Source organism: Juglans regia, chromosome 13, assembly GCF_001411555.2.
Source record: "Juglans regia cultivar Chandler chromosome 13, Walnut 2.0, whole genome shotgun sequence".
Classification (NCBI taxonomy): domain Eukaryota; kingdom Viridiplantae; phylum Streptophyta; class Magnoliopsida; order Fagales; family Juglandaceae; genus Juglans; species Juglans regia.
In genome coordinates, this window is record NC_049913.1 from 35,678,679 (window position 1) to 35,705,005 (window position 26,327).

General features: G+C 36.1%; 3 protein-coding genes across 4 annotated transcripts; all 3 read right to left on the reverse strand.

Annotated features, from left to right (window-relative positions):
- Nucleotides 1–1,584: 1,584 nt before the first annotated feature.
- LOC109013162 lies at nucleotides 1,585–2,223 on the reverse strand. The gene has a single exon (XM_018995150.2). It carries the CDS (start codon nucleotides 2,221–2,223, stop codon nucleotides 1,585–1,587), a length of 639 nt encoding a protein of 212 aa, XP_018850695.1.
- A 5,461-nt stretch (nucleotides 2,224–7,684) lies between these two features.
- LOC109013158 (vacuolar protein sorting-associated protein 9A-like) lies at nucleotides 7,685–14,286 on the reverse strand. Of its 2 annotated transcripts, none has more exons than XM_018995142.2 (5): nucleotides 14,062–14,286; nucleotides 13,169–13,316; nucleotides 11,951–12,121; nucleotides 9,441–9,620; nucleotides 7,685–8,960 (listed from the first exon to the last, which is right to left on the reverse strand). In XM_018995142.2, the coding sequence occupies exons 1-5, from the start codon at nucleotides 14,151–14,153 to the stop codon at nucleotides 8,133–8,135; spliced, it is 1,419 nt and encodes a 472-aa protein (XP_018850687.2). In that variant the 5' UTR covers nucleotides 14,154–14,286; the 3' UTR covers nucleotides 7,685–8,132. The 2 variants fall into 2 exon arrangements, with proteins under 2 accessions (XP_018850687.2, XP_018850688.2); XM_018995143.2 differs by having other exon boundaries at nucleotides 13,169–13,278; nucleotides 14,062–14,273.
- Nucleotides 14,287–15,348: 1,062 nt separating this feature from the next.
- Nucleotides 15,349–24,782, reverse strand: LOC109013160 (beta-1,3-galactosyltransferase 7-like). Its single transcript, XM_018995146.2, has 11 exons — nucleotides 24,568–24,782; nucleotides 24,334–24,430; nucleotides 24,198–24,247; nucleotides 23,892–24,094; nucleotides 23,718–23,781; nucleotides 17,743–17,815; nucleotides 17,445–17,565; nucleotides 17,242–17,329; nucleotides 16,997–17,122; nucleotides 16,489–16,598; nucleotides 15,349–15,974 (listed from the first exon to the last, which is right to left on the reverse strand). Exons 1-11 carry the CDS (start codon nucleotides 24,657–24,659, stop codon nucleotides 15,826–15,828), a joined length of 1,173 nt encoding a protein of 390 aa, XP_018850691.1. The 5' UTR covers nucleotides 24,660–24,782; the 3' UTR covers nucleotides 15,349–15,825.
- Nucleotides 24,783–26,327: the final 1,545 nt, after the last annotated feature.

Below are 26,327 nucleotides of genomic sequence, written 5' to 3' on the forward strand. Positions count from 1 at the left end.
GTACCATTTAAGTAGTTTCTTATACTACAAGAAAATAGACCTTTTGCGACGGTTTTCATTTAGCTGCAAAAGAAATTTCCGCGAATGGACCTTAATTGCGACATTTGTCGTTTCGCTGTTGAATTCCAGTGCAAAGTTGGGAAATGCTCATGGGAATTCACTGTATAATCTTTTACGGCGACTTTATACCTATTGTCACCGTTTTTGTCGTCGCAATAAATATCACTATAAGAAAATATAGTTTTTGCATCCGCTTCGTGTATTTATAATGTATTGTTCACATCTTTTGTGTGTTTTATGCTATGGCAGCCCTACAGTTTCACTAGTATTTTTATTTTGTAAATGACTATTTTCAGCAAATTTTAGTCGTTGAAAATAAGCAACTTCGTCAAATTTGCATTGCCAATATAAGTTTTTTGCAACGACATATGCGATTATGTATACCATTTTTCTGACGCTTATATATCTATTTACGGTAGTATATCAGCGCCGCAAATAACTATGTTTTTGTGACAATTTTTTAGAATTGTTGGTAAAAAATTTGCTGTAAAGCAACTTTTGCTTCCGACGTGCGTTTAAGCAGAAACGTTCGGAAAAAACTAATTCCGGCGATTCTTGCCACTTTTAGCAACGGAATATGGCGCTAAAAAATATCATTTTTCTTGTAGTGAATTATATTAACCACTTAATTAAAATGTTACTTAAAATACACCACATCAGCTTCTGTGACTAGAGATGAAAAATACCATCTCGTTCCGGTGTTATGCATTCTTTGTTCTTCGCTTCCAGCTTGTTCAAATGAAGATTGTTCTGCCTATGCTATATATATATATATATATATATATATATATATATATGTAGTGTTGCCAAAGAAAAGAACATTACTTTCAAGAGTAATGTTAGATACAATCGTGGAGTACACAAGCGACATGCAATTCTTTTGAAAAAGAGCAGGGTCCATTATTAAAAAATTAGTTTTTTTATGTAGATCTTGTATTTATTCACTTTTTTTAAATGAATTGTGCGGCGTTTGCTCACTCCACAACTGCAAATATCATTTCTCTACTTTCAATGGTTCCGATTCTAATATTGTAGTGTAAACTTTCTTGAAAACCTGTTCTCCCTTCCTGATACTCTGCTCCTTCTATGACACTTGTGATGACGGATACATTAATGTTACTGAATTTCATTTTTGTAGTAGTGGACCAATGGTAGCTTTTTCTATTACCATAAAGAAAACACCAAAAGGGAGTAAGTTATATTTGTGTTTGCTACTTTGCTATAGCTTGGCTTGTCGGTTTGATTTGCATAAAGCCAATTTTACATGTAAAAAAACTTCTGGGAAAGGCTCTGACCATACTCTCTGCAGCAGGATCTTATGCTGACTTTTCTCAATTATTATGTCAACAAAAGCCTGGATCTACATTAGAACAGTTATGACATAGATCATGATCAGGAGCAGCAAACTGTGCACACAGAATCAAACAATATTCCATATTGGAAAATAAGACCAAAAACATTTACATTTACATAATTTTTTCTTCTTAGGCATCATCTATCTCATCTTCCATTGAAGTTTTCTCGTCAAACAGTGGTAGGTTGAAGATGACGCTTAGGATGATGAATCTGTCGAAGCTGGAGAGTTTTCAGTGCTACCCCACCAGATCTCCTCTTCCAAAGATTGTCCACTTCCTCTCCTTGAGGCTTTTGCACCCGCTTGATCACCGGTAATGGAGGATCCAAATCAACGATGCTAATAGAAACACATTTCTCACTACTATGATTACTCTTGAGCCCGCTTGCACCACTCATGTTCACTCGTCTCCGGCTTCGACATCTTACAGTGGTGGCCGGGGCGGTGACGATAGTGGCGGCGGCGGTGGTTGCGGCAAGGTTCTTACAAGAGAAGAGTTTCTTGAGCTTGGAGTACTTGACAGAGTCGTCGCTACTGCTGCTGCTGCTGCCGTTAGCATTATGTTTGGTGGTGAGAGTGAGTTTTTGAGAGCTAGGGAAGCCAACTACTCTGTTGTTCCTCTTGACCTGGCCCATGCAACCGATTTTTGGGGACAAAGGATCGTCTGAGGACACCGAGCGATCTTCCCATTTCGGAAGTATTGCCACATCTTTCATGGAAGTTCTTGAACATAAAATGGGCAAGAATGTAGTTCTTGAATGGAGATGCAGTCTTTGGTGGTGGTGGAAACGATTGTATTCATTGCCCATGTTTCCCTTTTGCCTTCTTTGGTGTTTGGGTGGGAGAGAGACACAACTATAAATACATGGGATGCTGATAAAGAGAGATGGCTTTTGAGATTGTTTTCTTTGGTGTGTTTAGGTGAGATAAGAATGGGAATGGGAGCTAGAGAGAGGTTAAAGAGAGAGGAAGAGAGCATTGAGCATTGAATCTATCCAAAGTTTCTTAATTTGGTGGTCCAAGCATGGAGAGGGAAGTGTTGATATTATCAAACACTAACAAAATGATGTGTACTCAAGGCAACAATGAGGTTACCCTTTATCTCTCCTCTCCTGTTTACCAAGTCCTCTTTTTAAATATAACTTCCAACCAAATGAATAAGACCAAAACAGTATTTGTTGGAATACTAATTTCTTGTAGACATACAAAGTGGACCATTATTTTTGGCCACTTTTTGGTGTACTTGTATGAGTACTTGGTATCTGTAATGCTTTCATTTTTTACCCTTCTACTTGCAACTTTGGTATAAAAATACAAGTTCCACAAACTACTGATGTAGCAATAGTTGATTTGTGCAAGAAGATTAAAATTTCATATTCAAAGTTTTTTTCCAATTTGACATGTTAACGGTGCGGAGAATATGTCTTTTATAACTGATTAGTATATTCACCGTACCGACTTATAAATTTTATTTCAAGTCAGTATGAATGACACACTTTTTATAGCTGTTTACATAATAAATTTTGATTTATAAGAGATTTAATTTTAAAATTTCTCTTACAAATCAAATCAGTTCAACTGATTAATATAAAATAATTTTTCATAAATTATTCTTTTTATTTTTTATTTTGGTAAGTAAATACAGAGAAAAGCTGCCCGGAAGATTCTAAGGGGGTTCCATCCGGGCTTGAAGTTTGAACAGTCTACAAAACCGTGTAGCCGATCGATTCATACCAAACTAACAAGCTACTTGTTTTACATCAATAGGCTGACCCAGTGACCCTCCTTTTGTCTCCTTGGTGTCTAAATCAAGTCCAAACAATACAAAGAGAGGCATTATTTCCATACCTACATATATTTATGTTCTTTGTATTCTTTTTACACCATTTTGTAACATTTTATATGGGAAAGCTTGCTATGAATTGTCAAAAAAAAAAAAAAAAAATCAAGGAGTGACTCATAATCATTGATAAGAGAGTTTAGGTGATGATAATATATATATATATATATATATCTATCTTAAGATAAATTATTAATTATAAATAAATTTTATAAATCTACAAACTGATACACCTTAATTTGGTAAGTAAAGTCATGTTAATTATTTATAGGTATATTTTTTTTTATTAAAATAGTTATATATGTTACATTCGAGTATATGCTATACACACCTAAAAACAAAAGTCATTGACCATAAAAGTAAAACAAAATAAAATAAAAAAAAAACAGTCAAAAGGGTGCAAGAAATGGGAACACATATTATTAGGTGGAATCACGTTTGCCAAGAAGCAATCCATCCATGGACTCATTATTATATTTGCAATAATTTAAAACAATAGTAATGATTGGAAGGAAACTGTCAAAGTGACAGCAAGTTCGTCATTTTCATCTTCGTACTACTGAGCTCATTTGCCTTATCATTCTCCCTCTTTTCCTATGTGTGAATGAAGTTATCCAAACCCAATAAAAAAGGATTCGACAATAATTAAAATGGGAAAAAAATTATTTCTTTCACTTTAAGATCTCGACCACGAGATAGATCCATAGGTAAATAAACGTAGATTCTATAATATTTATTGAGCATTTAAATATATTTTAGTGATTTATTCGAATGGCTTCGAATGTTATAAAATTTACTTCATATATCTATCTTTCTTACACTAAACTCACATATCAATCAATAGTTTTATAAAATTCAAATGACACATAATTATATATTGGGTCTTCTATTATGCTACTTATCATATATCGTTTGATTTGTTTCTAATATAAATTATAATTTTTTTTTAAATATTTTGAAAAAAATATACTAATTTCTTAATATTTAATAGTCATTTATTTAACTATTAAAAAAAATAAAAATAAAATATACGAGCAGTCAAAATAAAAAGATAAAACCACTAGAGATATTATCAATTTCCTTGTATATTTATAAATTTAACTTACCCTAATTACCATTGTTTTAAAATTCTTCGTTTTATTAGAATTTTTAGCTGACATTTTCTCGGAAAGAAAAAAACCAATATTCTTTTGCAAGTCACACCCTAGTAAAAATAGATTTTTTTAAAAAAATATTGGAGCTGGAGCAATCTTCAACGCCTGCCGTCAACGGACGGTTACCTGCCAGCCAAATCGTGTGGTCCCCACGCTAAGACGGAGTTCCCATAGCAACCGTCCGATAGGAGGGATCCAAAGTCCAGATGGCTGATATCAATACAAATTGTGGACCCCACTAATTCTATCACACCAGTTGTCCACCGTCGATGTGGATCTGATTGATTAACAAAAAAGAAATGGAAGGATGTGATTAATAATTGGTAAAATCCCCGTCGGGGGAACGGTCACATGTGGATCACGTGAATATTCAAAGGGAAAATGAATATGATCTGGTCTGATGTATACATCTCGGCCGACAAGCCATGCATGTCAAGCACGTGTGATGCACGTGAAAGGTGCAATTTTGTCCTTTAATTAAGGCCTTGTTTGTTTTCCAAAAACATCTCATCTCATCTCACCTCATCATTACAACTTTCCCAAATCTCCACACAAAATAAAATAAACAATTCAACTTTTTCAAATCCCAAAACAACAATAATATTAAAAAATATATTTTAACAATATTTTATTCAACTTTTTAACTTTAATCTCAATTCATCTCTGAAAACAAACGAACCCTAAAATTTCCTCAAATCTCTCTTCCTCTCTAGCATAGAATGCCTAAAAAGTCTCTTGGATACAAATACTAGGTCATAGGGTGTGTGTGACAAAGAGATATTGACCATTTATAACATGACCATTCCCTCAGCCTCCAACTTCAACATCAAATTCATTTATCACAAAAAAAAAAGAAAAAATTATAATCATAAATTATAAATCATATAACTCTCGTATAATCGTTTTAAAAAAAATAAATAAAATATAAAATTTATATAAAAAAAATTAATTTTTAAATAATAGACTTTATTATTTTTAAAATAATTACGTGACGTTTATACATTTTACAATTATATGTAAAATTATTCTTATTAAAACTAGTCTGCATCATGTCATAGTCTCATTTTATTGCTTGTAATTGTTTCATCATTTCTATCATTTTTAAGTTAGAACACATATTCTTACAAAATTCAAATTATAAAAAAATTAATTTTTTTACTGATCAATCGTACAAATCAACGACATTGAAGATATATCCACACCAGCTTGCAAGTAAAAGAACCTTTCCTTTATTATTCTTCTTGATAATGTTTGCCAAATATCACTACTATTATTATGGTTGTGGTATCTTATCATTTTCACACTAAGTCAACATATTATTATCTCCATGGTTGTTTGTGACAAATTCAAATGATAAAGACAACCTTGAAAATAGGGTTTTTTTTTTTCCCTAAGTAAAACAAAAACTGGATTTGTTTGTTAAGGAAAAAAGGCTTTTCATTTCACAGTCAAAACGAGTATGTGATTTTGAAATAATAGAAATTAAGCATAACGTAATTGACTTGATTGTAGAGTCTTCGAAACACTTATAACTAAGATCTTACGACAAGACTATATAATACACAATATTTATAATATTAACGGATGGGGATAAAGTTTTCTTAATGCAACTGGTGAAAGGGTTACTCCCTCCATGAAAGGTTGTGACAGAACCTTCAAACAGGCCATGTGTATAATAGAAAGAATATATATATATATATATATATATATATATAAATAATGCATGGCAAGATGCAGAAAGAAAGAACAAAATAGAAATTTCTGTGTAGGGAAGAACATGGGTGTGTTTTGACCCATATCTACTAGATCATCCACTTTTTACATTATTAAAGGTTCTTGGGCCCAAAAAAAAAATAATAATTAAAAAGGTCGCATGTGTATGGTAACGTTGTCCTAAAGATGTAGTGGTTGTAATTTGTAAAGCAGGAGATACGGAGGGAGATCCGCCGCCGGTTGGTCTGGCTCAGCGACAAGTAGTCAAGGAAAAAGAAGAGCCATATCCAACCATAAAACACAACATTGGATAAATAGCCCTAGTTTTGCTGTCTTCTTCCCATTCCCAAGGGCCTAGATCAAAGTGTCGAGTCTCTATGGTACTAACATTATTCAAACCTATAAAGCCTATGACAACATTTTTAAACGAAGAACACGAGGCTATCCACTCACTCCTTTTTTTTTTTTTTTTTCGTTATATTATCTTATTATTATAATTTTTTTAAATTTTTATATAAAATAATATTAAAAAATAATATTCTAATAAAATTTTATATAATTTTTAATTTTTATTTAAAATTATTTCATCTCATATTAATATCTTACTATTTAAGAGGATATTTTTGATATTATGTAAAAATATTAAGTTCTCATGTTATCTTTATCTTTTTCTTGATATTTTTGTAATAAAGATTGAGATACACAATGATCATGTTTGTTGTCCCGGCACTTTTCATCAATTATCAACTGCATGCTTTAAATATGTGGCTACATGTATAGGATCCGGATCTCCTAGAATGCCCCCTTTTTTTTTTCCTTCTAGGGGATCCAAGTATATTTCAAGTTGGGACTAGGAGAGTTTTTACATTCACCACGTGAAAAATGGAAAAGAAAAAATGGAAAAGAAATGACTTGATCAGACCCTTTTTTTTTTTTTTTACCCCTTCCAAATTTAACACGTTTACAACGAGCATGTTTAAGGGGGATTGTTGTACATCTCTCTCTCCATCGAAGAGTCTTCCCATCGCACTCGCAATCCTCAACCACCACCCCTTTTTAAGGCTCGCTTTATGAGCCACCATAGGCACGCGTGGATTTCTGGCGTCACCACCATGTAATTCTACTCTTTGGCACATTTATTTTAAGAGTTATACTATACAGAAGTTTCACATCCTTACATATCATTTAAGAATATATAATTTTATTTTTTTATTCTTATATTTTATATTTTAATTCAATATGAAATATGAGGATAAAAAAATAAAATCATATATTTTTAAATAGTATGTAAGTTGTGAGACTTATGTCTAGAATTTTTCTTCTTTTAAAGATTACGGTTTGATATTGAGGTAATTTCAAATGATCTAAATTAATTTATGAATAATAACATTTTCTTAGATCTCATTAAGATGTGTTTGAATATAAATTAATTAAAATATATGCTTAAATTTATTAATTAAGTTGAAATGAATTTAATTTTTTTATAAAAAATTAAAAAAATAATAAATTTTATTAATAATTGATTTGAAATGAAACTCACTCCAACGCCCAATCACAACCTTAAAAGGTGTAATATCTCAATCCATACTCCTACAGAGGTTTACACTAGAGATCTTCAACAACTACGACAATTTAGTCAAATTTGATGTCCCCTTTCTGCTTGCTGCGGCCTTCAAGCCTCCCTGTGGTTATAGTATATGTCATTTGACAATCCTCTCAGTACACCGACCACCCACAAAAACCACCTTCACAGGCTTATTATTGGTCAACAATAATAACAGTCTATTAAAACAATAAATCATAGGACCCTCCCTGGCTACTTTTTTGGTTCCTATTTCCCTTTTCTGCATTTCTTTTTCGCTTTTTCATTTTTTTTCCACTGTTTTACACTGTTCTGGCTGGTTTGGGGGGTATAATAGAGGTCCCCTGCCTTACCCCTCACTTCTGTACATTGGATTGCATATTCAATGAGTTACCTTGCTTAGGAAATAAGCACATCTAAAGAGAAACATCATTGAGAAGTCTCATCATTTCCCCCACCAATAGTTGCTACTGTTTCATCCTGCGGCGACTTGGATTTAAGAATATCATCTTGTAATGGTGAAACTATATTCGTACCATCATATTGGTTAGTACGCTCTTTTGACTCGTCATTTGATTCTTCAGGATCTCCAGCTTCCTTAAAAGTAACTTCTTCCTGCAGTTTGTGAGTTTGTGAATTGGACAAAGGAACAGGAGCAACACCCAACCCCTTGGAAAGGCAAACATACTTGAAGACAAGTTGTTTGTAATTATTTAGCAGCTCTTCTACGTCGTTGACTGTTAGGTCACCACCATGAGCAAACAAGTAAGGATAATCCCGAAAGACTTGGCTCACCATATCCTCCTCCTTCAAAAGTATAGTTGCTCCCTTGTTCTCCAAATCTGAGAGGGAGGGGATTTTCTTCATCAATGACGTATCTTTCGCATCCGGGACCATATTACTTTTGGATTTTGTTTCAGACGACTTGGGTCGTGCTATGGAGTCACTTTCGTTAGAAACATTCAAATATTGATGCTTAGGTTCCACAGGTTCTGCTCTAGACTGACCATCCTTATCACTTTGATCAGACTGACCATCCAAATCAGTTGAAAGCCCAGAAAGAAGTGCTCGAGCATATTCCATGTTCTTTTCAAACTCAGTTTCTTCCATTGAAAGTGCCTTTGCGTCAATATTGGAGATGAAAGACTCAGCCGACAGCATGTTCGTGAAAAAATATGCTGGTTCTGCAACTAATCGAGATTGATGCCGGTACCTTTGTATATATGACAGGTTTGAGTGCAGTTTCGGAGGGTTTGCCTGCAGGACATCGTTCATGCAATCAAATATAAAATTAAGAATGTCACATTTTAAGGGACATTAACCAAGAGAGATATGAAGTATGGAGGCCATCATTTGCAAAGCATTATTGGTAGTAATCAAGCTTTGCATCATCACAATATCTGCACTCTCTCCCTTCCTGATCTCCCCTAGAAAAGAACAGGTGAAAGGGATGCTACCATTCATGATATCCCAAGGCATACTGCATGTCTTTTAAAGTGATCTTATCACCATAATATAATAGGATTAAACAACCTGTTCCTCCTTTAGTTCTATTCATGGTCAATGATTAAACAACTTTTTTTCTTATAAAAAAATAAATAAATAACCAAAACAAGGATACAAATTTCGTCATGAACACCATAATAGCTATATGAACCATCATAGTTCTTTAAAAAAGAAACAACAGAAACATTTCGACAATTAAATTATGTAATCATGCTATATCTTGTATCTCACCTTTATAGTAACATAAATCAGGACAGGAAAAAATTCGTCAGCTCCAGGAGGGTTTTCATTCGAAGCTATAGAAGCATTAAACAATAAGTTGCTGATAACCTTGCAACAATTAAGGATACAAACAAGCTTGTCTCTTGGTGCCTTGTACATATTGATCTTATGCAGTTCTTTCTGTGCTAGCTGCCAAAACAGAATTAGAGACGCAGGTAAGACTTCAAATGAAAAGAATTAAAATACTGTTTTTATAAAAAACATACACACACACACACACACACAAAAACCAGTTTCACAACACGCAATTGAGTGTGGAGGCTAACAGGAATAGAAACAGTTTTGTTAGCCTTTCAAGGTTGTTACATCCAACATTTTAAAGGTTGTTCCATCATGCACTTCTTGTGAGATCATTTAAAAGTTATTGTGTCACAATTTCAAATGGTGGTTTAACAGTGTCAGAGACATTGTATGCAGAATTCTTGGGAGAAAGTAAAATACATAAGATTTCACCTCTATAAAGAAAAAGATAGTTTATCTGAAATGAAGAATTGGCTATTCAGGCAATGGATTCAACAGATTCCAATTCAATGCATGATCAACTTGCCTTACTGATAAAATTCAGCCAATGCAAGACTCGAGACATTTATTGGGATCTAGCTTTCATCCAACAGCTAACAGCTGAAAATTAAAGGATCGATACAAAGTAAGCGATTTTGTTTAATGGGCAATGTGTGACATTCGGTATGTGGATTGTGGAGTCAACATGACTCCAAATATTGATAGAGAACTTAAATTATGAACTTTCCTGATGGGATCATTTGTCACCCCTCAAATTTTGGATGCTATTTATAGTAATTTTTTTAATTATATTTCCTGATAGGGATGCATAAAATATCTTCTATTTTGTACACTACTTTATTAAATTATTATAGCTGTCTTGTGTTAGAAGAATATAAGAAATGTTAGTTTAAAAGGAATTATGGGTGCCTAGGAGAAGTTTACCAAAGTCAGGAGCCCTTTTAAATTAAAAAACCAGATCGTAGGAGAGAAAACAGATCTGGTTGACGATAAATAGAAGTCCGGACTAAACTGCAGAGTAGCTCATCCTGCACCCCCCACACCCCAAAAAAAAAAAAAAAAGAAAAAAAAAAAGGATTTTTGTTGCATAATATAACAGATTTGGAGCCACAAGAAAACTATTTATTGCCGAAAATCCTAGGGAATGTGTTTTGACAATGTTTTCAAATAAAACATCCTTGATCAAATTTTACAATATGATGTGCAACTTACTAATTATTCAAATCATTTTTGTTTTTATGTTTTAAAACTTCTTCCTAGGTAACAATGAGGAAAAAACTGCAGGCCAAAGTCTTAAGGGGAGACATTGACCCACTGAAGAATTTAATAGGATCATAGAAGCTATTGGGATTTTCGTTTAGGCTTATTTTATGACATTATGATTTTCCTTACTTTTGGATAGTCAGATTTGTTATCTATATCATTTTAAGGTCTAACTAACCAGGGCATGACCACTTTTCCATTGAGGAATCTATGGAAGACGAAAGTTCCTCCGAAAGCAACTTTCTTCATTTGGACAGCTTCCCTAACTACAGGCAATCTGAGGAAACATCATTTAATGGTGTTGGATTGGTGTTGCATGTGGAAGAAGGATGGGGAACATGTAGATCACCTGCTTCATCATGGGTCATGTCTCGTAGGCTGGAGGATTTTCTAGCAAGTTGGAGAGGACTCCAAGGCAATCCACAAGTGGCAACAATATGGAAGATGGCCCTATATATATGTGTTGGTAACCCCAAGGGATTGGCCCAAGTGGTGAAGACTTTGGTCTTGGGGTATCACTCTCTTCAAGATTCAAGGTTCAACACATCATGGGTGCAAACAATCATTTGGGGCCACACCCTCTAGTGAAAAGCCAATGATTTAACCAGTTCCGTATAGGGAAACTTCCGAGGGTGCGGTGTATGGGACTGGGGTTTACTCTGCAAGAGTGGGTCCAAAGGCCCTGCCTTGGAGAGGTTCCCCAACATAAAAAAAAAATAATAAAAAAAAATGTATGTGTTGGTGCATTTGGCGGGAGATAAATGATAGGAGCTTTGAGGATTGCGAGAGGACACTGGATGAGCATAAAGTTTTCTTCTTTAAAACCTTGTTATTATAGGCGGGGGTCAATGATTTTAAAGGACTTAATGTCCATGAATTTCTACTTTCGGTTGTAAACCCTAGTTAGGTACTTCTCATGTATACATCATGAATACTTGGGCTATGCCTCCTTTTCCTATCAATAAAATTTCTTGATTACCTATAAAAAAAAAAAGGTTTAATAAAGTTCTTAGTCATGTTTGAACTTTTTAATATTTAATATCTCTAGAACTCTTTTTTTTACCAGTTAATATCTCTTAGAACTCTTAACACCAGCGAAATTAAACATCCAATTAATGTCAATGCGTTACATCCCTTAGAGAGAGAGAGAGAGAGATTACATAGTCTGTACTTACAAGCCATGATGTTTCATTTTGAAAGGTTGCTTTAATATCCAAGTTTTCTGGTTGAATGAATTGTTGAATCAAAGCAATCTTCTCAGAAAGTTGGTCATCACATTTTACGTCATTTGGATGCGAAGCAAATACACGGGGAAATAACTTCGTCATGACATACTTCTCTAGTCCCTGTAATTTAAAGAAAACAAAGCGGTAAAGAAACCAGTGTAGATAGAAGTATGATAAATAAACAGCACATCTTGCAATGAGAGGGAAAAAGAAAAAGAAAAAAAACAAAGGAACCAAAATGGAAATGACAACAACAAAATTACCCAAAAGAATAATTAAAGAAATAACCAGCCATTTGCTACTTTGACAACATAACAAAAGTGAATACTGCATGAATGGTCTTGCAAATATTTGCACTGAAAAAAAGGGAGAATATTAGTTGTTTGGCCAAAAACTATTGTTTTGTTTGTGGCAGAATTCACCAAATAAATAAATCTTGACCAAAATGACATCACTTTGGTTGATATCAAAATACATCTCAAAGTCGCTACTCTCCCTTTTTTCTGAGGATCTCAATGATGATATTTTCCAAGTACTACAGATGAGCTTGTTTAGCATAATTATCGATCAAAAGATGAGGGGGAGTTAAGAAAAAAGAATTGAGGTCAGTTCTGAACCAGTTTTTGGACTTGTCTAGCCAACAATGTAAGATTCCTAGGGTATAAGTGTCCTAGGCCACACTCTCTATGCTTCACCAATTGCTTGCATGTGAAGTATTAAATATAGTGGCCTTCGCATGTAATCCCTGGGGAGGAGAGAAAAATTGGGACTTTGTTGGGTCAAAACCTTTTTTTTATAAGACTTCATTGGTTCAAAACTAATGATGAACTTTCAGATAATGCAATTTGTTTTATTTTTTATAGTCAGACTTGAACCTGAAGCCTAACCCAGCCTCCACTAACCCCAACACCATCTGAGCTATGGCTGAGCCTGGAATACAATGTTAGCTTGACGGCTTTGACAGAGACTTAAATCTCCATATTTTTATGATTATGCAGCTCCTGTGCACATTTATTATTGTCAGAGAAGACATCTCACTGGCTCACTGGCCCGTACATAATGTCATTCAATATGATAGCCGTGCCGGAAAGAGCTTGTACATCACAATAATAACACAACCATACCATAAAGAAGATAAAAATACAGTGCAACTGCCCAGAAACTCACTTCACCAGAACTGTCCAGTTCCTCCTCTGAGCAACCAGCCCAAAGTGCATGAGCCCTGAAAGCTGCTTCCATCTTGGTAAAGAACTCCTGTATTGCAGCACTGTCCTTCTCTGGATCAGGAACATTGTTTGAAAACGAGACAATAAAACTGCCAGATGAAATACATCACATTCAAGACCTTGGACATAATTATTTCATAGAGGGAAAATTATTATTACCATATCCAAAAATATGCAGAAACAAAGAACCTTTTTAAGCGAAGAAATAAATTGAAAAAAGCCTCGCAAATCTTCTATGGAAAGGCTATCATGAGCTCCTATGCACTCTTCCATTATTCCTGGCCTCTCTCAATTATCATTAGCCACACGCCTACTCGATGGATAGAGAATTCAATGAAGCTCTAGAGTTAACTTGTTATTGAACAAATCAACGGCTCAGAGTTGAACATTATTGTCCTTCCACTATCAACTTTTACCGACCCATGTGCACCGATTCGACAATTCGCATGCTCTATACGATGAATGTAAGCGTGAGTTGCTTTACAAGAACTCCAAATTAATATTTGAAGGGAAAGCCCATGGCAAGGCTTTGCTACGGTGCTCTCAAGATGACAATTTCTAATTTGAAGATAGCTTAAGATACATCCCGTATCAGCCAAAACTTAGTTTCCACGATGGTCCAAATAATCTCGAGAACTAAATCAACTATAAGCAATCAACCACAAGGCCTTCGGAAAGTATCACAAACGTCTAATAATTAACGAATCGTCATTCAGATTCGTTTGAACGGAAATTTTAAGGTTGAACGCATCAATAAAGACATCAGATAAACCGGGAAAAAAATTGAACTCTTCGATTAGGAAAGGTCTTCGATCATAGAAAAAATGTAGTTACCTTTTGATCGATTTGACCAAATCAGCAGCAGAGGGTTGTTTCATGCGGTCCAGAAAGTCGTGGAGACCCAAGAAAACGTCTGCGTTCTCCATCCACCCGAAAACGTCCGATTGAGTCAAGATCTGAGCTTTCTGAAGAACAATTACAGATTACTCAGCCAGCTTAAAGCTCGAGACGAATAGACGAAGGAAGCAGAGTCCGTAACAAGGAAGTCGCGGCTTGGGTTTCTTTTTAAAAAATAATAATAATTTTTATTTTTTAAGGAATTGCTTAGGCCCAATCCAAGGCCTTTGTGGGAAGAGATCATTGGACCCAGCCCAATAAAAACCCACGTAGGTGATATCCATCGACATACAAATACAAAAGCACGAATATTTCAACTCTAACTTGCTCAAATTCTGGCGTAAAGATCACAACCATCTGGCGAAGGATCGGGATTTCTTTCAATTTTCTGCCTTAAACATCTTGAATAATCGTAGATAGACATATCATGTAAATTGTAATTGTATCAACCTCATAGTATTTACTGTTAAGATTATTATTTTTATATATACAGAAGGTGGGAGGTTCGAACCTGATTCTCTTATTTGAAGACCAAACCTTATGCCATCTGGTCTAAAGAACCTTGACTTTTAACGTTAAGATTAAGGAAAATGAAAAATATACTTAATTTTCTTACAAAAAACTTACTTCTCCACGTGTCAGTTATTGATGTGCGGAAAATTATGAAATTTAAAATTTAAAATTTGAATTTCAAAAGAATACTAACAAAATGAATCTTGTAAGTAAAAGTGTAAGTACGTGTAATATTGATAATATATAACACTTAATACTATGAGATTCATATATTGTGTCTGTTTCTCTCCGGGTTTTAAAAGGTGTTAGAGATTGGAGTTTATAAATAATCTCAATCATCCGACCAGGTGCCCATTTGATAGGAGAATTCAATACAGCAATAGCTGCGCTGTGTTCAGAGCCATGTTTCTTGGACCAGAGTTCATTTATCAAGCAAAGCATCGTGTTGTTACTTCAGTCTTATATAATGTATCCTTGGCACTAATAGATACAAAGAAAGATGGGTTGGAGGGTCCAATTCTAGAATAAATCCGTATTAAACCACTGAAAGAGCAAACAGCCCAACACTCCTCTGTGGTAAAAAGGCATAGACCTCTAAAATACATGTAATTGCTGACCACCTTAAAATCCATGCATGTTCTTGAACACAAATAGTGAAGAAAATAAACTAGGAATCTCATCCAACTTCAACCCAAAAGAAGTTGATGGGGATTTTCATAACAAATCATGGAAGTTCGATTTTCCATTGCATAAAATGAATGTAACATTCAGTTCTCGTTTCGCATTTAAATCAAGGTTACAATGTGAGGCTACACATGAGCATGGTGGAGATATGAAACCTAACCATGAAGTTACATTTAAATCCTAAGTCCAAACAGAACAAACAAGAATAGAATATTGAATTGTGTACTAATTTATACCTTTGCCTTCAAATCCCTACACTCAAGGGAAAATAAATAAATAAATTTTGAGATTTGATGACAAAAACTTGAATGAATAACTTTCATATAACTAAATTCACCAGCCCTTACAGGGCTGAGAAGTAATCATGGACTCGTATATCGTAGATATATGAACACTATTAACTATTTAAAATGCTCTAAACCGCTGCCAACAATGTTGCTGGACGTCATTAAAAAATCTCAGAATCCTTGTCGGCCTTGGGACGACACTCACCCTCGAGTTGATCTAAAATAAAGCACTCCAAACAGCACCATCCCCTTCGCCACACTTTGAATGAACGTACTTGATCTTCTCCACTGACTTGCAGATCCCACTACAGCTCCAATCAAATGAAGCAACACAAACATTACCTGCACTTGTCTTCCACTCACAATCTGCAGCAATATAGCATTAATGTCAGTTAAAGAAAGAAACCACAGCCAAAAACAATGTCATACATGAATGAATTTTACTTATAGAGTGCACAGATGTCGCATAAACACGTTATGCTGACAGAGAAAGGTTTCTTCCCTTCACAAATCAAAATTAAATTAGTGATCTTTTAGCTTATCAAAAGAATAAAAATCAGTGAATATGTAGATGATCAAGAAGTTTCTGGTCTTTACAGATTATTTATAATGTCTATAATTTGTATCAGTCAAAGAATACTTTCATAAAATGGGCAAAATAAGCCATATCTGGCTGCATTTGGTATTAACAATCTGAATTATCTCGTGGTGTAATGTCCAGCAGCAGTAAACATGTGCGACACCACTATATTAGTGCTTGTATATTACTTCATTTTTCTTTTATTGACTTTGTTATTCTCACATATAAAAAAGTATTTTATATATGCTCTCTAGTTCAAGACTGATAAACTGAACCAAGACCAATAGATACATGCGGTACCTGGTGGTGTCCCACAGCACATACTGTGGTCATCAATTTGCTCAACTTCAAGACCAATAAACCATGAACCAAGTGACACGTCTTCATTGGCATACTTATGCAATATGGGCCTGCAATAAAAACCAGTACCTCTAAGATCAGCATCTATGTTTCAAAAGGAGAAGTACATAAATTTTTAAGTCTAAAGCCTATGACGCCCAAAAGTCGTACAGGTACCCAGAAAATATGGACCATAAACCAGTATTTTGAAAAAAAAAAAAAAAAAACAGTGCCTTATGTTTGATTTGATCCAACTCAAGGTTTTCTTAACACAAAGTTTTCGGTCAATTTCACCTAATGAATATAACTTTGGAAGTCCTAATGAATTTTTCAGAATATCTTTCTGACCTAGATGAAGAACAAAGATAATGCCAACACTGAAAATAACATCTATGAAGATGAAGTCCATGGCTCTTAATAGGGTAGCTAACTGATAGCAAATTAGGCAACTTCCATATGAAAAACATACTGGTTGATGGAAATGTATGTGGCTAGATCCTTTGAAATTGCATATATCTGCCCAGTTGCATGTCGGAAATATTTATTCCCCTCTTCTCCAAATTTCCAGTACTCTGGTTCATGATACTTGACATCTCTAGGGAACAAAGGAACTTAAAATGTTAATATAGCACTGCAGATATGAAGCAACAATTAACATATAATGAAATAGTAACAATTTCATTATAATTAACATATAAGCTCTAGGATAATTACCTTCGAGAAAGAACAGGTCCAGATTTCATACACCCAATGTAGACTCTGGGTTTTGAACGGTGACGCGCAAGAGTTGTAGCTAGCATACCTACAAAAGCAAAACATATAAGAATCAACCAAATAAATGGTGATTAAAAAAAAAAAATCTCCTTTGTGTAATAATAATAAAGCATCAACAATAAAGATGCTGAGGCTGTGCATACCCAAATTGACATGGACATCATCATCCACCTTGACATAGAAGTTAGCGTCCCATTTTGCAACAGCAGTGGCAAAGAAGATTTTTGTTTTTGCCGACAACTCATGGTACCCTTCAACGTGCTCCTACAAAAATAATGGCACATATTGAAAGTTTGATACCATTTCCCTGGCAAGGTGTCTTAAATGTTGATTAGACATACAACTTTATGTGCATTTTCTTTTCTTTTTTTTATAAGTAAAAATTTATTAATACCAATAGGCTACAGTACACTGGATGTAACTTTATGTGCATTTTCTTACCAGCCTGAGAAAGTCGTGATGCTGAGCATCTTCTGAATCAATAGCTCGATCTAAGATGCTGTTGGATGTTGCACTGAACCCATCATGCAGGGAAAAATCAGCTCAGTTCCATTCAAAGCAACTAATTTATATTAATTAATCTTTCAATCTCAACATACCACGTGTAATGTATCTTATGCATGCAACAAAATAGGCAAAAACTGCAAGTTGTTTTCAGTAATGATGCAACATTCATATCCAGCAGGATGGATTTTGCTCTAGTTAAAGCCTGCATAATAGTTTTGAATGCTCAGATGAACCCCTTGTTAATTAAAGAAACAAGTGAGGGAAGAGCGTTGAAATATTAATTAGATGATAAAATTCAACTTGTCCCACCACTTTAGCTTTGGGACAATTATTGATTTCAACATGATATAAGGTTAATGATAGTTTGAATCTTAACTCTATTCATTACCCCTCATTTCAATTAAAAATACTTCATGTATTAACCTCACTTATCATATTGACAGAATTATTTCTTTCCTTACATGCACTTGCATGATTCTTGTAATTAGAATTATTTCTTTCCTTGCATGCACTTGCATGATTCTTGTAATTAGCTTAGTCCACTTTCCTTATGTATTTATTTCCTTACATAGCTCTTTGTACGCCTATTTATTTGTACAAATTCTAATATGAAAATCACTTAGCAATTCAATATTCTCCTTTGTCTTATTTCTTAACATGGTATCAGCCTAACCAACGATCCAACTCTTCTCTCATGGCCGAAGCCAATCCTCCACCCATCCCTTCCTCCTACCTCCTTCACCCCTCAGATTCTCCTAGCCTCACTCTCGTCAATAACCTTCTCACAGGTGACAACTACCCAAAATGGCAAAAAGCCATGACTAGAGCCCTTAATGCCAAGAATAAACTTGGCTTCATCGATGGCACTCTTACACCCCCTGATCCTACCAAACCAGAATATACTCAGTGGAACCAAACAAAGGACATGGTCCTTACCTGGATTCTCAACTCCATCAGCCCCTCCATCGCCAACTCTCTTGAATATCACATCGATCCTCGCTCTGTTTGGCTCGACCTCTCCTCCCGTTTCTGTCATGGAAACAATGCTCGTATTTATCACTTAAAACGTGCCCTCTCCTCCCTGCACCAAACCACAAATTCAGTCCATGATTATTTCAACCAAATCAAACAGTTGTGGGATGAACTTAGTCATCTCCAAACCGCAACTGACCTCACAGATATGTAACGACAGGCTGATGATGAACGTGTGTTTCAATTTCTCCTTGGGCTCAACGATTCCTTTGCTCCTCTTCGCACCCAAATTCTGGCCATGGATCCACTCCCTTCCATAAGCAAAGTTTTCTCCATCCTGTTTCAAGAAGAACAACAGAGGCTTCTCCATATGCAAACCCCTGCATCCGAGACCATGGCCATGGCCGTTCGAACCACTACTCGACCGCGGCCTCCTCTGAAATGCACCGCTTGCGGCAAAGACGGGCACACCCGTGATCGTTGCTGGACCCTCATCGGGTATCCTCCAGGCCGAGAGCCTCGCACCAACAAATCTAGGACATCCATCTTAGGGCCAGCACCGACAACTGCAAATCCGACCACTCTCCCCTCTTCGTCGAATGCAAATCTGGTCTCCCTCTCTCCGGAGTTGTATCAGAAGCTGCTTCACCTCCTCGCACCATCGCCGACCTCGAATGACCCATCTCCTCCAACCTTTGCTGGTAATCTCTTCTCCCCCTCTGATTTCTCCTTCAATCGGCGCCTCCATTGGGTGGTAGACAGTGGTGCGAGCCACCACATTTGCCACCAACGTGCTGCCTTTGCCGATCTCAAGTCCCTTGCTTCTCCTCACAATATTCGGCTCCCAATAGGACAAGAAATCCCAGCCGAAGGAATCGGCTCTTGTCGCCTCTCACCCTCTCTCACTTTACACAATGTTTTTTTTGTTCCACTTATATCCTTCAATTTACTCTCTGTTTCCCAAATCGCCCTTTATAATTCTTGTCTCATAATTTTCTCCTCTCATTCTTGTTTATTTCAGGACTCTCCATCGATGAAGCCGATTGGAGCGGGTAATTTATGCAATGGGCTCTACGTGTATCGCCCCGAATATCCCATCATTTTTGCTGCTCAAACTACTGCAAATAAGACTCTATGGCATCAACGTCTAGGTCATCCCTCTAGTTTTAATATTCCCAGTCTTTTTAATTCTCATTGTACTCTTCCTGAATGTGATGTTTGTGCTCGTTCCAAACACACAAGATTACCTTTTCCATCTTATGCCAATAAAAGTGATTCTCGTTTTAATTGTATTTTTTGTGATATTTGGGGTGGTTATCGCACAGCATCTTTATGTGGCGCACATTATTTTCTCACAATTGTTGATGATTTTTCTCGCACCACATGGGTATATCTTATGCGTTTTAAATCTAAGGCCTACACCCATTTAACGCACTTTCTTGCTCTTGTCCAAAATCAATTTAACACCACTGTCAAAATTATTAGAACTGATAATGGATAAGAATTTCTTTCCCATAAATTTCAAACATACTTGCACACACACGGCATCATTCATGAACGGACCTGTGTCGAAACTCCTCAACAAAACGGCGTTGCGGAGCATAAACACCGTCACCTTCTAAATGTTGCCCGCAGTCTTCGTTTTCAAGCACACTTACCCCTACCTTTTTGGGGTGATTGTGTTCTCACTGCCACCTATCTTATCAACCGCACTCCTAGTCGCACACTCCAAAATAAATCACCTTTTGAAACTTTGTTTAATAAAACTCCCAACTATGACCATCTTCGTGTCTTCAGTTGTCTTTGTTATGCCCAAACTCTCAGTGTCCATCGTGACAAATTTTCTCCCCGTGCCACTAAATGTGTCTTCCTTGGTTACCCAAGCACACATAAAGCCTACAAGCTCTACAATCTCCAGAATCAATCCGTTTTCTACTCTCGTGATGTCACCTTCCACGAACAAACCTTTCCTTTTCAAAATATCCATGATATTCCATCTCTTCCCAACTCTATTGTTCCTCTCCCCGTCCCTACCCCTATTACATCCCCCAATCCTCCGGTCTCCTCTAAAACTCCTGACTCTTCTAACTCCCCTGACTCTCCTAATTCTCCAATTCCCATAACCTTGCCTAACCCCTCTCCACCAACTCCCCGCCCTCGCCGCACAATTACTCGACCTGCCTACCTTCACGACTATATTTGTTCCACCTTACATGCAGAGCCCACGGTATCTACACCTGCTCCACCGGCTTCAGGTACTGCTCATCCTTTGTCTGCTTTTCTTTCATATTCCCGTTTTTCTCCCTCACATGTTATTTTTTTGAATGCTATTACCTCTTGTACTGAACCCTCTTGCTATACTGATGCTATTCGTCATTCTCATTGGCGCGAGGCCATGACTGTTGAACTTCGTGCTTTAGAAGCCAATTCCACCTGGACTCTTGAGTCTCTTCCTCCTGGTAAGAAACCCATTGGGTGCAAATGGGTTTTTAAAACCAAATTCAAGGCCGACAGATCCATCGAGAGGTACAAAGCTCGACTTGTTGCCAAAGGCTACACTCAGGTTGAAGGCCTTGACTACCATGAGACCTTTGCCCCTGTCGCCAAAATGACCACAGTCCGCTGCTTATTGGCCGTTGCCGCTACCAAAAATTGGATCATTCATCAGCTCGACGTCAACAATGCCTTCTTGCATGGCGACCTTGATGAAGAAATCTACATGACCCCACCGCCCGGATATTGCCCTAAGGGGGAGACCCGCGTCTGTCGCCTTAGAAAATCCCTCTATGGCCTCAAACAAGCCTCTCGGAACTGGTTTTTTAAACTAACCTCTGTGCTTCTTGATGCAGGTTTTCATTCATCGCAGGCCGATCATTCTTTATTCACCCTCACCACTTCCACCAGCATCGTTCTTGTTCTTGTTTACGTTGATGACATCCTGGTTGCTGGGAATGATCTCTTTCAGATTGAGATTTTCAAGAAAATTCTCTCCACTCATTTTAAGACAAAGGACCTCGGTTCCCTCAAGTACTTTCTTGGACTCGAAGTTGCTCGTTCTTCCACAAACATCTTTCTTAATCAGCGGAAATATGCCCTCGATATTCTCTCTGACAGTGGACAACTTGGTGCACGGACTGCTCCTTTCCCTATGGAGCAACATTTGAAGCTTACCACTCAAGATGGTGACCTCCTTCCTGACTCTGGCCTTTATCGTCGTCTTGTCGGTCGCCTCATCTATTTGACCATTACCAGACCCGACATCGTCTATGCTGTCAACACACTCAGTCAATTCATGCATGCTCCTCGGGTTCCCCACATGACTGCCACTACCAGAGTTCTTCGCTACATCAAAGGCTGTCCCGGCCTAGGTATCTTCTTTCCCTCATCCAACAGTACCCATGTTTCCGCTTACACAGACTCTGATTGGGCCAGCTGCCCCATCACCCGCCGCTCTACCACTGGCTACTTTATCCAGTTAGGCACCAGTCCGATCTCATGGCGCACCAAGAAACAGAATACAGTTTCTCGCTCTTCTGCTGAAGCTGAATATCGTGCTATGGCTGTCACAACCTGTGAACTCACTTGGTTAAAACAGCTTCTCACTGATCTTGGCATTTCTCATCTCGAGCCTTTTACTCTACATTGTGACAATCAATCTGCATTGTATATTGCACACAATCCTGTGTTTCATAAGCGTACCAAACACATTGAGATTGATTGCCATATCATTCGCGACAAAATTCGCTCGGGCCTCCTCAAAGCTGTCCACAGTTCTTCACATGAACAAATTGCGGATATCTTCACTAAAGCTTTGGGCCAAGAACTCTTTCATCATTTTTCGCGCAAGTTGGGCATTACGGATCTTCATGCGCCAACTTGAGGGAGAGTATTGACAGAATTATTTCTTTCCTTACATGCACTTGCATGATTCTTGTAATTAGAATTATTTCTTTCCTTGCATGCACTTGCATGATTCTTGTAATTAGCTTAGTCCACTTTCCTTATGTATTTATTTCCTTACATAGCTCTTTGTACGCCTATTTATTTGTACAAATTCTAATATGAAAATCACTTAGCAATTCAATATTCTCCTTTGTCTTATTTCTTAACATATCAAGGGGGGAGTCTAGCCCCCTTGTGAGAGGAAGGATTGAAATATTAATAAAACACCACAGGTGAGGAGTGTTAAAATATAAATAAATGATTAAATTCATCTATTTCTATCGGTTTAAACTTTTGAAACAACTGGTGATTTTAACATATACAGAAATTTGTCACAGCAAGAACATTGAACACTATAAGCCCATTTGCACAATTCCACTATCACCACCAGATCATTGCACACGGAGCAGAGATTTTATAAATAAGTTTTTACCACTCTTCTTAACCTTCTCTTTCAGCATCTAAACCTAGATTTTACATTCTAAAACTACAATCGGTGAAGCATGTGATGCAGAGCGGGTTTGCATGGAGTTTTGACTCAAATTTGTTCCTGAAATATGTAATTATGAAGCAAACAAAAAAACTGCACCATTATTGTTGTCTATCACTTGTTTTCATCAGCAATTTACAGAACTGCAACTGATCTAGTTCCATTGATCGAAAATAGTTCATATCACCTCATAAAAACATTTTCAATCCTTTTTCCGCCGTTTGGTTAAGTTTTTAATTTCACATGGATTATAAATATGAAGAAAAGAAATCTGAAACTTTTCAATTGAGTAAGAAATCAATATCATCAATTTTCTGAGCATGCAAGTATGCTATGAGAGTCACTTGCTTAAAACGCCCGTTTGCAGCTATTTCAAAACCATACAGATCCTACATATAACAAAATTATATGATGAATCCAACATCCAAGGCATATGCTGGGATATCTATTTAGCATATATAATAAAGCTAATAGTTACAAAAGAACCTGCAGCAGTTAATTTTACCTGTGGCCAATCATGAACCGGATCACAATTCCCTTCTCGCGCTCCAACTGGACAAGCTTTTCACCTAATCAAAACAGAAACAACATTCTCAACAAACAAACCCGCAACAGCAAACTAAGACATAAAATGACACAAACAGACAAGTTCAAACTATAACTATTTTAATTTACCTACCTTGAGGCATCCAAGTCTCTCTGACTGAATCACGCCGCTTTCTACTACTGAAAGCGGTATTGATTCCAATAACCATGAACACTTTCTTCCTCTCATTGGACAACAAAGAGATGGCGGCAGAGCCGTCGGAGATCCCAATTTCCCGAGAACTTCGAGTCACCGATAACTCCATATTGAGAACCGATATCTGCTTGTCAAGTGATCTGGGCGCGCCTCCAAAAGAACCCACAAAAGCGTCAAAATTATTCTCAAATAAATCGGCTAGAAACTTGAGATGAATTATACAGAGAATTAACAGAAACTCACTGAAGTGCTTCGTGCGTTCTCTCCATTAAATCGTTATCCGGTGCCGAGTTCTGATTAAAAACCAATAAAAAACCATAAGTAAAAAATTGGCAAATTCTGACTAGCAAGAAGAATCATTTGCAAATTATAAATGTACCGTTTTAGTGGTCAACTCGTCGGTGACAACCTGCAGCTCTTGTTCACGTCGACGGAGAGACATGAGCTGACCGTTGGATTCGGATGGGAGCCACGTCCTACGAAACAATGACCCGAATGAAACAACCTCATCAGCCTCGAAAAACCAACCATATCGAACAACAACGAAAAAAAAAACACGAAACAAACAAATGAAACAGAGATGTTCGGAGATGAAAGAGAAAGAAAAAGGAACCTGCCGGTGATGAGAACGCCAAGAAAGAACGAAAAGATGCAGAAAACAGGAATCCATTTGGCAGAGATTTTCTCAGTGCTCCTGTTTCTCATTCTCTGCAATGATGTTTCTGCGTATCCGCGTCGGCTTGAGAGGGAGGGAGAGGGCCCGAGGAAGAAGTGCCCTTTAATGGTTGACAATATTTGATTCGTTGTTCGTTGTTTCGCTCTTCGTCTATAAACTTATGGCGTTGAACTGTCTAAAGTTGGGCAGTTTCTATTCTTTGTTTTGGTCGACTTTCTGTCGTATTTCACGCGGGAGTTCAACGCGCGTCCACGCCAGTCACGCAACGACTCAATATTTACCATACAAATTAAATAAATAAATGAAAAGTAGATCGTCTCGTATTTAAATGTAGAGTTGTAATTAGGGGTGTAACCGGTCCGGTCCGGTCCGGTTTTGGACAAAATATAGGACCGAACCGGTATGTACCGGTTTTGTATTTTTCAAAACCGATTACGCCCCGATTACCCTCCTAAACCGGTTTTACCGGTTTACGGTCCGGTCCGGTCCGGTTTTTCGGTTTTTTTTAAATGTAAAAAACATATAATAAAGTGTTAATTCTTATTATAAAATATTATTAAAAATTTAATATATATATTATGCTTAAAGCATATGATCAATTAAATTTTTATCTTCAAGATTAAACTTTTATTTTATAAATTATAACAACATTATCTTATATATAATTATATTAATAACATATGATCAAATAAATTACAAATGTTCATATTTAAGATTAACATTTTATGTTATTATTTATAAATTATAATATAAAATTTTTTCATATATGATATATAATTATATATATTATATATAAAAATTTAACATATAATTATATATTATATATATAAATATTTTGTATAATATATAAATTAATTTTTATATTTTTTTTTTCCAACCGGTCCGGTCCCAAAAACTGCGGAACCGGAACCGGACCGGAACCGGCCGGTTTTCATAAAATAGGAACCGGTTCCGGACCGGACCGGTTCAAAACCGGACCAACCGGTCCGGTTCGGTCCGGTCCGGTCCGGTTTTCCGGTTTCCCGGTTTAAATTTACACCCCTAGTTGTAATAGGTCCGATTTGATCTAATTTTAAATAAAATTTGAGACCGAATTAATATATACTAATTTTATATTTTTAAGAATTAATTTTGTACTCATTATTCTCCTAAATCGATATTTTCGATTTCACCGATTCCGATCCGGTTTGATTCGATTTTTCAGTTTTAATATATTATATTATATATTATATAATATACATAATAGTATATTATAATATATAATATTATAGTGATAATATATTGTAATATATTATAATATATATTATAATTATATTGTAGACTATAGTGATATATTACATTATAAACTATAGTGATATATTATAGTATATATTATAATATATAGTTATATAGTGTTAGTATAACAAATAAGACAATAGACTATAGTGACATAAGATTTTAAATTTTAATATTATATGAATTAGTAATTTATCATATAATACAAAACTATTTTATATATAATTATATATTATATATAAAAAATTATATACAATATAAAAAATTATAATATATATATGAACTGGTCCAGTTTTAAAAAAAGAAAAATCAAAACCGGATCGATTTTGATCGATTTTAAGAAAAATAAAATAAGTACTGGATTGAACCAAACTCGGTACAGGATCAAACCCACTGGTTCGATCCGATTCGATCCGTTTACC